General features: G+C 41.3%; 2 protein-coding genes and 1 long non-coding RNA gene across 4 annotated transcripts; all 3 read right to left on the bottom strand.

Annotated features, from left to right (window-relative positions):
- Positions 1-1,577: 1,577 nt before the first annotated feature.
- Positions 1,578-3,638, bottom strand: LOC106810774. The gene is made up of 5 exons (XM_014814223.1): positions 3,628-3,638; positions 3,084-3,112; positions 2,707-2,845; positions 2,077-2,301; positions 1,578-1,787 (listed from the first exon to the last, which is right to left on the bottom strand). Exons 2-5 carry the CDS (start codon positions 3,095-3,097, stop codon positions 1,578-1,580), a joined length of 588 nt encoding a protein of 195 aa, XP_014669709.1. The 5' UTR covers positions 3,098-3,112; positions 3,628-3,638.
- A 4,443-nt stretch (positions 3,639-8,081) lies between these two features.
- Positions 8,082-11,476, bottom strand: LOC106810782 (histidine N-acetyltransferase-like). Of its 2 annotated transcripts, XR_001394066.1 has the most exons (5): positions 11,202-11,476; positions 10,941-11,079; positions 10,211-10,435; positions 8,952-9,940; positions 8,082-8,571 (listed from the first exon to the last, which is right to left on the bottom strand). XR_001394066.1 is itself a non-coding variant. In XM_014814227.1 (4 exons), the coding sequence occupies exons 1-4, from the start codon at positions 11,213-11,215 to the stop codon at positions 9,260-9,262; spliced, it is 1,059 nt and encodes a 352-aa protein (XP_014669713.1). In that variant the 5' UTR covers positions 11,216-11,476; the 3' UTR covers positions 8,762-9,259. The 2 variants fall into 2 exon arrangements, 1 of the variants encoding a protein (XP_014669713.1); XM_014814227.1 differs by lacking the exon at positions 8,082-8,571 and having other exon boundaries at positions 8,762-9,940.
- A 558-nt stretch (positions 11,477-12,034) lies between these two features.
- Positions 12,035-12,955, bottom strand: LOC106810781. The gene is made up of 3 exons (XR_001394065.1): positions 12,872-12,955; positions 12,331-12,359; positions 12,035-12,092 (listed from the first exon to the last, which is right to left on the bottom strand). It is a non-coding gene; the product is annotated as an uncharacterized LOC106810781 (long non-coding RNA).
- Between the last annotated feature and the right edge of the window lie 35 nt (positions 12,956-12,990).

Here is a 12,990-nt window from a genome sequence, read left to right as displayed (position 1 = left end):
TATGCCTGAGAATGCCTGCGCACTGCATTATGCGGGTTTGTGCCAACAAGACACTCACTCAAGATTAGTCTATAGGTTGTGACCTTGTCACTTCAGATCCATGTGTTGAACTTGCCTTGCTGCGCGTGTGTATGCACTAGCTCCCAACCAAAAATGCGAATACAGTAATACAACTGCAGCGACCGCTCGTGTTCACGTCAAATGTTTAGGTGAATTTCTAACTGCCCTGCCCGTCCGTCTGAGATAATCTCCCTTCTTCAGCTATTGTCGCTAGGTCCGTTTATCACATCTGGTTTGTACGTACGCGGAGGGCCTATCCAGCTTTGCACACATACACACCGAAATGTCCGCGTTGAGCTTGAAACGTCCCATAGTAAACAATGATTGTCTAGATATACCTGTCAATCACGCCGGCCGAATAGATGAGTGGCTCTTGCAGTAGTTTTGGACGACTTTTCGTCAGCAAGTGTAAACGTGTGCTGATGCTCCTACGATATCGGAATAGTCCAAAGTCTGCCGACCGCAATCACTAACGTTTTCAATCGAGTTTCATTATGAATGTTTATTATTTTATTACGAGTAAAGAACGTTTGCAGATTTACGCGCGTGTGTATACGTGTGTGAGTGTGTGGGTGCGTGTGCGTGTGTAGGTGTGTGTGGGTGTGCATGTGTGGGTGCGTACGCGCGCACGTGTGCCTGCTCACGCTCGCGCGTTTGTGCGCGTGAGCAAGCGTCTGTGTCTGTGTGTGAGTGCATACGTGTGTATGTTTGCGTGCGAGTGCGTGCATGCAAGCGTGTGTGTCCACGTAACTGAGATACTTACTATTCAGAGAAAGAGGTGCAGTAAAGTGGCTAATAAAAAACATTTTTATTGAAGCACAGTCGTTGCTACGCAGATTCCTTCATACACAATCGTGAAATCTACCGTAGAATGTTATACCTCTCGTTAAATTCTCATAACTCTCTACATCTACTCCTTTCCCGATCATGTTACGTTATCATTATTCTAGGATTTTGTCTTCTAGCTAGTAAACCGATGCTTGCACGAGCGTTTATTCCTGAATAACCACTCGAGTACTCGCGTAAAGTCCTCAATTGTTAATGTTTCGATGCTGGTGTTAGTGATGCCTTCGTTTTATCTTTTCTCTTCTTCCTTCGCGCCCTGCACGTTTTATTGCGACACTGTGGAGCAAAGCATACGTGGATCTTTCAATCCGCCAAAAATTGGTTCGTGGCCATTCTGCCATAACTGACCCAAAGCAGCGAAAGACAGCTTCTTCTCTACATGGGCAATTCAGGGAACACCATGAAGTTGAATATATGTCGCTTTCGAGCTCTGCGCCTGAGTGCATTGATGAATAACACCTGCGAATAGAGATGTTGAGCCGCCTCTCGCGGTCACTTGAGTAGATATCGATGTCGAATTTAACGTGAGTGTCCGGGACGGGTAGTTTTTCGCGTTACAGTGGCGACTCGTGTAGAGAAGCTAGCAGACGTACAGTCGAAGTTGCTGCCAGCGCCTCCTATGTCGCGAACACGGTGCGGTTCTCATGCTCCAAATGATCTGTACATTTGTGTCAGACAATTGTCCGATACGGCATCCATGATATGACCACGTGATCATTGTATTCACCGAACAGCTTGGTGGCGACCTCTTGCGTCGTGAACAATCGGTGGATCTGACCTTTGGTCAGCTGCTGTAGCCTACCATAGTCCGGCAAGCGGCCGGACTCACCATAGTGACGTAATACTGCGTCAGGACATATTGGTTTCATCGTACAGCAGGGCTGAAATGAGGTAGACAAACATATACGTTATATGCAGCTGATATATAGCTAATAAATTAATAAAATACTGACCATTTTGTTTAGAAAAGTCATGTCAGAGGTTTGATTGTAGATGAGAACTTTTTGAGAACGAGATTTTAACGTTGTGTCGTCAAATTCGCTATCGTGTAAAGTGTAAACTATAATTGTGATTGTTTAGTAAATTTTGACCTTTTCTGAAACGATTTCAATGATGTTGTAATACACAGTCTAACATTTTATGATTACATAAAAAATAACTCGCACATACTGCGTTGCAAACTATCCGAGTTTCCGGCTTCGTGGTCACGTGACCATCCACATGGCGGACGTCTCCGTACCAGCAGACGTTAGGATAGCGCTCAGTGAAATCCTTGAATGAATATTTGTAGAGACCATTGATGATGCCTTGATGTTTGTATTCTTCTCTAGTGCGAGCCCCGCGTGATATAATCGTATCGCCATCGTCCACGAGAATGATGAAATTAAATGACACCTGAAATTTTGGATGATGTATGTGATTCGTTTGTAGGAATCACAGATCTAGAGTTATGATACGGGTGATACAATAGATTATACCGCACATTTCTGCTTTTCTTAGATAACAATATTTTTTGTTTTATATATTATGACGCAACAATTATAGGAATCTGAACATACAACCCCTCGTGAAATAATTATAAGACCAGAATAATGAAAACTGAAAACTAAAGACAAATAAATCATATATAGCGCGAAATATAAAATAGGAGCAGAAAAGCGAATAAAATCTACTATTGTAAATTGTCAATAATTTACAAAAGTATTGCACTGCATGGGGAGCAAAAAGTGGAAGTCTATAAATTAACAAGAACTGTAAAGAGAGAACAATATGAGTAAATAAGTAAGAACTCTGATGTACAATTTGTCCATCCTTCTCTCCAACGTAAGCCGATGAGTTCCACTCAGTCAGATGCTGGTTGTAGACATTCTGAATGTAGTCTAGTCCTTCGTACACCTGCATGTCTACTACTTGCTGCCGATCCGCCAGAGTCGCTTTCCTTCAACGACACCAGTAACCAAAGTATTATAACAAACGTATATACTGTGATACATATCATTTACATATCATAGACCATATCATATAGATACATATCTATACATCTATCTATACATATATACATATCTATACATATCTATACATATCTATACATATATCTATAATCATATACATGTTATATAACACGCATTCATGATAAATAATACAAAACATATATGAGCTGACTGCCGTAGACTTACCTGTACGACGCCATGATCACGTGGTGTACCTGTGATGGAGAAAAGCAGAGAGGTATGGTTATTAGCTGTACTGAATATTATGCAACTGTACACTATGCCTTATTTTATGCAGTTATGACATTAGAGCAGTTTGATCTAACACATTTAACAAAGACTATGCATTTATGTATATGGCCGCGTGATATTGTTTGCCATAGAAACGCATGCTATTCCCAGGGTCTATCAGTGAATTTGCCTGCGTGGTAGATGATATAAGGAGTCAAGACCTAGCTTTACAAACACAGATAGTCGCATCACACGTGAATGACGAGCTATTTCAATAATTCGCTGTTAAACGTATGCGTGTATCAAGAGCTCATAATAGAGATGAACTCTCTATTATGTGCTCTTGGTGCGTATGTATGTCTGTGCAAGTGCGTGCGTGCGTCGTGTGGTTGGTGCGTTGCCGTGCGTGCGGTTCGCGTGTGTGCACGTGCGTATGTCTCTGTGTTGGTGGGTGTTATAGTTATTATTTACTTGCTATCACTAGGAACATGGCACTCACGTTAGAGTATTTAGAGCCGTTGTCTGCTTCGCTGCTGCTCCCGCTGCTGGTGGTGTTGGTTGTGGTGCTGGTGTGGTGGGTGCTCGTGGTGCTGCTGGTAGTGGTGCTGCTGCTGGTGGTGGTAGTTCTGCTGCTGCTGGTGGTGGTAGTGCTGCTGCTGCTGGTGCTGTCATAGTTGTGGTGCTCGTGGTGGTGCTCGTGGTGCTGCTCGTGGTGCTGCTGGTAGTGGTGCTGCTGCTGGTGGTGGTAGTTCTGCTGCTGCTGGTGGTGGTAGTTCTGCTGCTGCTGGGGTTAGTGGTGGTTGTGGTGCTGCTGCTGCTGGTTGTGGTAGTGGTTGTTGTTCTACTGCGGGTAGTGATGGTGGTGCTACTGGTTGCTTCATTATCGACACTACTGTGATATAGACGGGGCGGGCTAATGTTTGGGTTTTCACTAAATCCAAGATAGGCATATCACGATGATAACGTAGCCGTCTTGTTTCTACGCACTGTACGTTTTATGCACAGACGGGCATTTTCTCAAATCTGGGGCAGCCCTTCCGCGGGTAAACCTGTGTGTGTGTGTGTGTGCGCACGTGCTGGGCTGTGCGTGCGTGCGTGCGTGCGTGCGGTCGGCTGCGTGCGTGCGTGCGTGCGGTGCATGTGTGGGGGTGTGTGTGTGTGTGTGTGTGTGTGTGTGTGTGTGTGTGTGTGTGTGTGTGTGTGTATGTGTTTGTATGTGTGTCTGCGTATGTGTATGTGTGTCTGCATATGTGTATGTGTATGTGGTGGTGTGTGTGTGTGTTGTGTGTGTGTGTGTGGTGTTGGTGTGGAGTTGTGTGTATTTGTATGTGTGTATGTGTATGTGTATATGTGTATGTGTGTGTATGTGTGTATATGCATGTGTGTGTATGTGTATGTGTATGTGTATGTGTGTGTGTGTGTGTGTGTGTGTGTGTGTGTGTGTGTGTATGTGTGTGTGTGTGTGTGTATGTGTGTGTGTGTGTGTGTGTGTGTGTCGTTGTGGGTGTGTGTTATTTGTGTGTGTGTGTGTGTGTGTGTGTGTGTGTTGTGTGTGTGTGGTGTTTTGGTTGTGTTGTGTGTGCGTATGAAACGCCATGGAAATACTACTCGGAGACAGAGGTTGTGTGCGGTAATTGGGATAGTAAGAGCATTTTATTATTCCACGGCCATTGCTAAGCTGATTCATAATTACGCGAAAGTGGAAGCAGCCGTAGACAATGCCCTTCGTAATCAATACGAACTGTAAAATTGTCAACGATGGATATATTAACCCATATATCTAGTTTATACTCGTTTTTACTCTTCCCTGTATATAGATCCTTATAGTCCTTACCAGGATTTCAACGCTCCTATTCTAACACGCAAGTTCGATGTAAACATAAACGGAAACCGAACTATTGATGTTTCTGTAAGTTATTACTATGGACATACCTGTATGACGCCCTGATCACGTGGCGTACCTGCGTTTGAGACAAGAGTGTGCTTATCGCAGATTGTTTTCTCTAACGTGTATTATCTAACTGTACTTAACTGTTCATGGAGTCAATAGATTATAGCATTATAATTTAACATCATCGATGAAGAGTAAGCGTGCATCTATGCAAAAATACTTCGCTGGTACATGACGTAAAAACGTTATCTAAAAACAATGATAATGAATGGCCGTGTGTTAATTGTCACTTATGCAGACTCTTCATCAAATAAAATGGCAGAAGTGAAGATGATTGCGATTATCGAGAAACCTTATATCAAGAGCTAATAATAGCTAGGTATTATTAGCTCTTGCTTATGTTATAGCAATTACCGAGGTCAAGCCAAGAACACTATCGAGATATCACACTGGGGGGGGGGGGCATCACAGTGAATATCTTACGAATTACACTCGCTAAACGTGGCTTTCAGTCGACAGAAGGTACGAGTGTACATATTTGCACTCGCGAAACTCCTAGGACTGCCGATATGGAAGACCTCGTGGATTATGACGAAGCGTGTTGGAGAGAAATTAGACTGGATAAAGATGCTAAATTACCCATTGTATCAAGAGCATATAAAGAAGAGTATTATATATATATTTGGGATTCTTTATATGCTCTTGATTGTATGTATGTATAGGAATGACAGTGGCTCGCAAGAACAATAAACTGTTTGATATGCCCATCAGATGTGCTCTGCCGCTAACCGATAATTAACCACCAGGCTATTCCTCAGCGATTTCAACTATAACTGTATTTAGTGGAATTAACACGACAAAATCTGAGCTTAGCAATGAATTCAAATTTGTTGAATCGATACGAGATTTGTACTTATTCCAACATGTACACCGGCCGATAAGATTGATGACTGATGGGTCACCAAGTACGATTAAGAACTTGACATAACCTTTACAAATGAAGAAAATATGATAGGTGAAATCAGACTATGCACTATGGTGCAGGGATCATGCGATATTATCATTTGACTTACACTGTTATATTAATATGGATAATACCAAGAGCTAATAGTACTCGAAGAATGAAACACTCGTTTGACAAGGAACAGTACGCTGCTGTGGAAAGGGACATGAACATAAATTTATTTGAGTATGAAGGACTATACAGAGAATGTAACTTTGCAGGATATGTTCGTTCCTCGTCACTTGGACAGTGGTCAGCCTAATTGGCGAAATAAGAATAAGGTTTCTGCTGACATAACTCTGAGTAAGAAGATAAACAATAAACACAGTGCTTAGGAGAGATGCAACCGAGCAACTGTATGTCAATTAGAATCATCAGCACAGTGTACAAAATATGAGAGTTTTTAATCCGTGAAAAGATTGTGCAACACTTTTGCAAGAAACAAACTATTTAGTAGGAATACGTTTGGATTCATATTCGGCCGCTTTACTGCTGTGCAGCTATAACGCGTTCGTGATGCCTTGTCTAAACTATCGGATGAGGGTGTGAATATCGATTGCATATACATGGGTTTTATGAAAGCATTTGACACTGTACCAGACAAACAGTTAATATATCAAATACGTAGTTAAAGCATTACCTGAATACGAAAACTTAAAAACAATCTGTTTGCACGCGTACATTATTGTATCTGGGACCCAGGTAAACCTTCTCTATACACGTGGAACGGGAGTATAAATTGTGTCTGCACTCACCCTGCCACCTACTTTGTGTATGTAACACCATCTACATCACAAAATGTAAGCTATTCTAGCATATCTACTTGTAACTAACATCGTGTTTGGGTTCCAAATGGTAGTTGCAAACAATCTAAGAAAATTATTACTCTATCGTGATCTTTATCCTACAGCGAATGTCTTACATAAGAAGAGCCTTGTGTATTATGTTAGACTGTAAAGGTCATCTCAAATAGCAAATAAATACACGTCTACTGTGCGCAAAAGAAAAGTGATCAAATTATCGTTAACATTCCCGTTTACATTTCGCAGTGAGTTTATGTATTATATTCCATGTATTTTCGCGGTTTCTTTTTTCTCGAGGGGTCGTAAAACGTGCATTGCCGCTCGCGTTCGCATTTTTAAAACGAAAATTCGAACGCACATAGATGTGTTTTTAAACCGCGTACGTGAAAACCCCCCGCCTAGCGCGCACGTGTTCGTGAGTTGAGACGCTGATACGCATTTAAAGTATTTACTTTTTTTGCGGCAACAGGTCGCAACAAAGTCGTTTTATTTTCAACTGATGAGTATAATGGCCAGCCGTGCTGTGAACTATATAGTCATGTTGCGTATGTTGCGTCTGAGTATACGCCGTGTTGCGTCTGTCTCGCTCCAGTGAGTTTACGTGAACCGAAACAGATCCTGCGACTTAACGACATATGCCACGCGTGTCTACGCCCATGATCCCGGTATTTAGGACTATACTATCAAGCGTATTTTAAAAAAGTCAATAGCTCACTGAGAGGTATTAGGTGACTTTTTGTTGTCGGATGCTGCTGCTGTGCGGGTGTGGAAAACCGAGCGATGCAAGCGCAGGCGGATGAAGCTGCGAACGTTTAACGAAACTTACCAATAAGTTGTTGTGCAAGATTGCGTATAGAGAGATGGACGTATTACATCTCAACGTTTTAAAATATTGTACAATATTTTTTTACAGAAAACGCGCTGTAAAATTATGCTAAAATATATCGTCTTAAATATTATATAAATGTAGCAAATATTGTCTCGTATTTCTATCAACATGGCCGTATCATATAAACACAACTAGCAGGCAGATCGACAAAGCATTACCACTACAAACTTAGTTGCGTTTGTGTGGTGCTTAGATGTATTATGACTCTCTCAATTGCAACTTTTGCAGATACTTAGGCTACATATATTATCACACGTTAAAGCAAACCGCATTGTCCATCAAATTTTGGGTATTACCTTCATGCGTTTCCCTCCTCTCTCCGTGCAACTGCCGACCTTTTCATGCTCTATGCAATTCAACGTATAACATGGATCTATACTAACTGTAATTTTATTAATCAATGATAAATTAACTCACGTTTTATAATTTACACCTTGCCCTCATAGATACCTATCTTGCCGCCACATTCCAGAGTTTTTTTTTTAACTTAATACGCAGGACCTAAATATGAAACCAAAGTTCAGATTTCACAATCTATCAATATGTAAAGCTTCTCTTTCCGATGCCTGTTAGATTGCAACTGTTCACTCTACCCAACCCAACAAAACCTAAACATCAAGAGTATAGAAATCAATACACCAGAGCTACTATATAACATGCGTATATAATATATATATATATAATATATAATATACGTTTATATAATATACGTATATAACATTGACCGAGGCCTATAGTGTAACACAAGACAATAACATTCATCAAATTGACTTCCTGATCATAAGAATTCACGTAAATGCTTTTTTATAGTTGCGATGTCGGTCGCAGTGATTGCTGCTCAGTTTTATCTTTGCTACCTTGCTTCCAGCTACCTTGCCCTCATAGATACCTATCTTGCCGCCACATTCCAGAGTTTTTTTTTTAACTTAATACGCAAGACCTAAATATGAAACCAAAGTTCAGATTTCACAATCTATCAACATGCAAAGCTTCTCTTTCTGATGCCTGTTAGATTGCAACTGTTCACTCTACCCAACCCAACAAAACCTAAACATCGAGAGTATAGAAATCAATACACCAGAGCTACTACGTATATAACATTGACCGAGGCCTATAGTGTAACGCAAGACAATAACATTCATCAAATTGACTTCCTGATCATAAGAATTCACGTAAAAGCTTTTTTATAGTTGCGATGTCGGTCGCAGTGATTGCTGCTCAGTTTTATCTTTGCTACCTTGCTTCCAGCCTACACGGTTAATTGGGTTCAGGAAAGCAAACATTGTAAGCGGTTGTACGAATCCACCCATTCCATTTGTTTGCGGCTCCATACCCTAGATACATTAATGTAACCCAAACGCAGGATAACCTATCCTGTGTTTGGGTTACATTATTGTATCTACTCCATACCCATGCTAACCAAAGCGTCGAAAAGTCATTATTCTATGATTTTGTCCTCTAGCTAGTAAACCCTACTAAACCGATGCGTGCACGAGCGTTTATCCCTGGATAACTTCTCGGGAACTCGCGTAAAGTCCTCGATTGTTAAAGTTTCGATGTTGGTGTTAGTGATGCCTTCGTTTTATCTTTTCTATCTTCCTTCGCGCCTGCACGTTCTATTGGACTCAGGGAGCCAAACATACGTGGATCTTTCAATCCGCCCAAAAAATTGGTTCGTGGCTTCATGCCCATACTGACCAAAGCATCGAAAACAGCTTCTCTCTCTAATGGGCAATTCAGGAACACCATGAAGTGAATCTTAATGTCGCCTTTCGAAGCTCTCGCCTGAGTGCATTGATGATACACCTGCGAATACAGATGTTTGAGCGCCATCTCGCGGTCACTTGAGTAGATATCGATGTCGAATTTAACGTGAGTGCCGGACGGGTAGTTTTTCGCGTACAGTGGGACTCGTGTAGAGAAGCTAGCAGACGTACAGTCGAAGTTGCTGCCAGCGCCTCCTATGTCCGCGAACACGGTCGGGTTCTCATGCTCCATAATGATCTGTACATTTGTGTCAGACATTGTCCGATACGGCATCCATGATATGACCACGTGATCATTGTATTCACCGAACAGCTTGGTGGCGACCTCTTGCGTCGTGAACAATCGGTGGATTTGACCTTTGGTCAGCTGCTGTAAGCTGCCATAGTCCGACAAGCGGCCGGACTTACCATAGTGACGTAATATTGTGTCAGGACTTATTGGTTTCATCGTACAGAAAGGCTGAAATTAGACAGACACACATATGCGTTATATATAACATATCCTAATTAATTAATTAAGTCTCAGTTGTTCGGAGGGGTTATATAACAGGAAGTGAGAAACAAGAGATGTCATATCAATTTAACGTTTCTCGTTATGCTATCGGGTCGAAAATACTGTTTTATTAAAATTCTGGCTTTGGTAAGAAGATGTAGTAATAACACAATAATGACTAAATTCACGTAGTAGCTTGAAAAGTAATTGCTTAATTAGAAAATAACTCGTACATACCGCCTTGCAAACTATGCGAGTTTCTGGCTTCGTAGTCACGTGACCAATCACATGGCGGACGCCTCCCTTCCAGCTGACGCTAGGATAGCGCTCAGTGAAATCGTTAAACGCATATTCGTAGAGACCATTGATGATGCCTTGATGTTTGTATTCTTCTCTAGTGCGAGCCCCGCGTGATATAATCGTATCGCCATCGTCCACGAGTGTGATGAAGTGAAATGCCACCTGGAATATTTTTTATGTATTTAGTATAGCGAGCGATGTATAATAGTGATTTTAATAACTCATTGCGTTGTTCTTATTCTTTAGGTAGCGGTCGCAACAATGCGCATCGCACATTCAGATGTAGCTTGCATGTTTGTATCGATGTTAGTGGAATACCGATGCAAGATTTTGCTTGGCACGTGAAGACATAGTGGTAATAGGAATATAGTATCGTTCTATCGTATTATAATGGCTCTGCATGAGCAATTAAACAGAAGAAAATAATAATATGACGTAACGTAAAAGGAAGAAGGAGACATAGATTAGAATACAAAAGTAACGATTTTCTGCCATTTCCTATAATTTTCTCATAGTCAAGTTACGAAAGTGTTGCACGTGTACTATGACTATACGGTAATTAAATTATCCAATTAAAATCAAAAGACTAATTATCTAAATATTTTTTATTTATCAGGAACTATTAATAGAGAACAAAAGGAGTAAATGAATAACAACTGCAACGTACAATTTTTCCATCCTTCTCCCCAACGTAAGCCGATGAGTTCCACTCAGTCAGATGCTGGTTGTAGACATTCTGAATGTAGTCTAGTCCTTCGTACACCTGCATGTCTACTACTTGCTGCCGATCCGCCAGAGTCGCTTTCCTTCAGCGACACCAGTAACCAAAGTATTACAACAAACGTATATTCTGTGATCGAAATTGGGTTACATTAAAAGCATCCATAATAAATCGTACAAAACACACAGTTAACTGCGGGAGACTTACCTGTATGACGCCATGATCCCGCCGTGTACATGTGATCGAGAGAAGCAGGCTTGTCAGCTGTAGTTTGTATTATTTAACTGTACTATGTACCAAAGATCGTCTCCGGCACTATACGATCTTTGCTATGTACTGTTTTATGGAGCTAGAATATTAGTAGCCTATGCACTACTTGTGACCTTGATACATATCAGGCGTGCGTCATTCATTGCGCATGCGTAATTCGCTGCGAATCGCAATTTTTCGCAGGCGTCACGTTTAGGTGCCTCAGTAGATTATATCAACGCGCACTCTCGTTACTATTTACACCTGCTAGCCGACTGATCCAAAGTCCCTTGGCGGCCTTGGGTTGCTATATTTATTCCTGCTTGTGCACACCTTTTGCAAGTAGTAGGGGGCCTACACCTGGTGGACAAACGGGTTATTAATTATGAAATCGGGAGTGTAAGAAATGCGTGACGTCAGAGTTACGGCCAAACGATAACCATTGTCGTATCGGGTAACGAGATGTACATTAGTGCGATATATCATAGTATCAGGAGTAGATAATAGAAGTCTTATATAGTCTTCTATTATCTACTCCTGATAGTATGATGATGTGATAGTGTGACATATAGGCAGTGATGAGTATTACACATTTGCGTATGCGCGGATTAAGATCAAATTGCGGAGGTGCGTTTGTTCTGTGCTTGTTTCTGACTGTCTGACTGTATGTGTATGTATGTATGTATGTATGTATGTATGTATGTATGTATGTATGTATGTATGTATGTATGTATGTATGTATGTATGTATGTATGTATTAGATGCTGGTTGTAGACATTCTGAATGTAGTCTAGTCCTTCGTACACCTGCATGTCTACTACTTGCTGCCGATCCGCCAGAGTCGCTTTCCTTCAACGACACCAGTAACCAAAGTATTATAACAAACGTATATACTGTGATACATATCATTTACATATCATAGACCATATCATATAGATACATATCTATACATCTATCTATACATATATACATATCTATACATATCTATACATATTTATACATATATCTATAAGCATATACATGTTATATAACACGCATTCATGATAAATAATACAAAACATATATGAGCTAACTGCCGTAGACTTACCTGTACGACGCCATGATCACGTGGTGTACCTGTGATGGAGAAAAGCGGAGAGGTAGGGTTATTAGCTGTACTGGATATTATGCAACTGTACACTATACCTTATTTTATGCAGTTATGACATTAGAGCAGTTTGATCTAACACATTTAACAAAGACTATGCATTTATGTATATGACCGCGTGATATTGTTTGTCACAGAAACGCATGCTATTCCCAGGGTCTATCAGTGAATTTGCCTGCGTGGTAGATGATATAAGGAGTCAAGACCTAGCTTTACAAACACCACTAGTCGCACCACACGTGAATGACGAGCTATTTCAATAATTCGCTGTTAAACGTATGCGTGTATCAAGAGCTCATAATAGAGATGAGCTCTCTATTATGTGCTCTTGGTGCGTATGTATGTCTGTGCAAGTGCGTGCGTGCGTGCGTGTGTTGGTGCGTGCGTGCGTGCGTTCGCGTGTGTGCACGTGCGTATGTCTCTGTGTTGGTGGGTGTATATGTTATTATTTACTTGCTATCACTAGGAACATGGCACTCACGTTAGAGTATTTAGAGCGTTGTCTGCTTCGCTGCTGCTCCCGCTGCTGGTAGTGTTGGTTGTGGTGCTGGTGGTGGTGCTCGTGGTGCTGCTGGTGGTGGTGCTGCTCGTGGTGGTGGT

The sequence above is a fragment of the Priapulus caudatus genome, unplaced genomic scaffold, assembly GCF_000485595.1.
Source record: "Priapulus caudatus unplaced genomic scaffold, Priapulus_caudatus-5.0.1 Scaffold472, whole genome shotgun sequence".
In the NCBI taxonomy this organism is placed as follows: Eukaryota; Metazoa; Priapulida; class Priapulimorpha; order Priapulimorphida; family Priapulidae; genus Priapulus; species Priapulus caudatus.
Note: the sequence above shows the minus strand (reverse complement) of the source record. Positions and strands in the feature narration are given on the sequence as shown.

Coding starts and splice junctions, on each gene's coding strand:
- LOC106810774 (XM_014814223.1), bottom strand. Junction 2,302..2,706: donor GAGAGAAGGATGGACAAATT/GTACATCAGAGT, acceptor CCAAAATTTCAG/GTGTCATTTAATTTCATCAT. Junction 1,788..2,076: donor CTCGGATAGTTTGCAACGCA/GTATGTGCGAGT, acceptor ACCTCATTTCAG/CCCTGCTGTACGATGAAACC.
- LOC106810782 (XM_014814227.1), bottom strand. Junction 10,436..10,940: donor GGGAGAAGGATGGAAAAATT/GTACGTTGCAGT, acceptor AAAATATTCCAG/GTGGCATTTCACTTCATCAC. Junction 9,941..10,210: donor CTCGCATAGTTTGCAAGGCG/GTATGTACGAGT, acceptor GTCTAATTTCAG/CCTTTCTGTACGATGAAACC.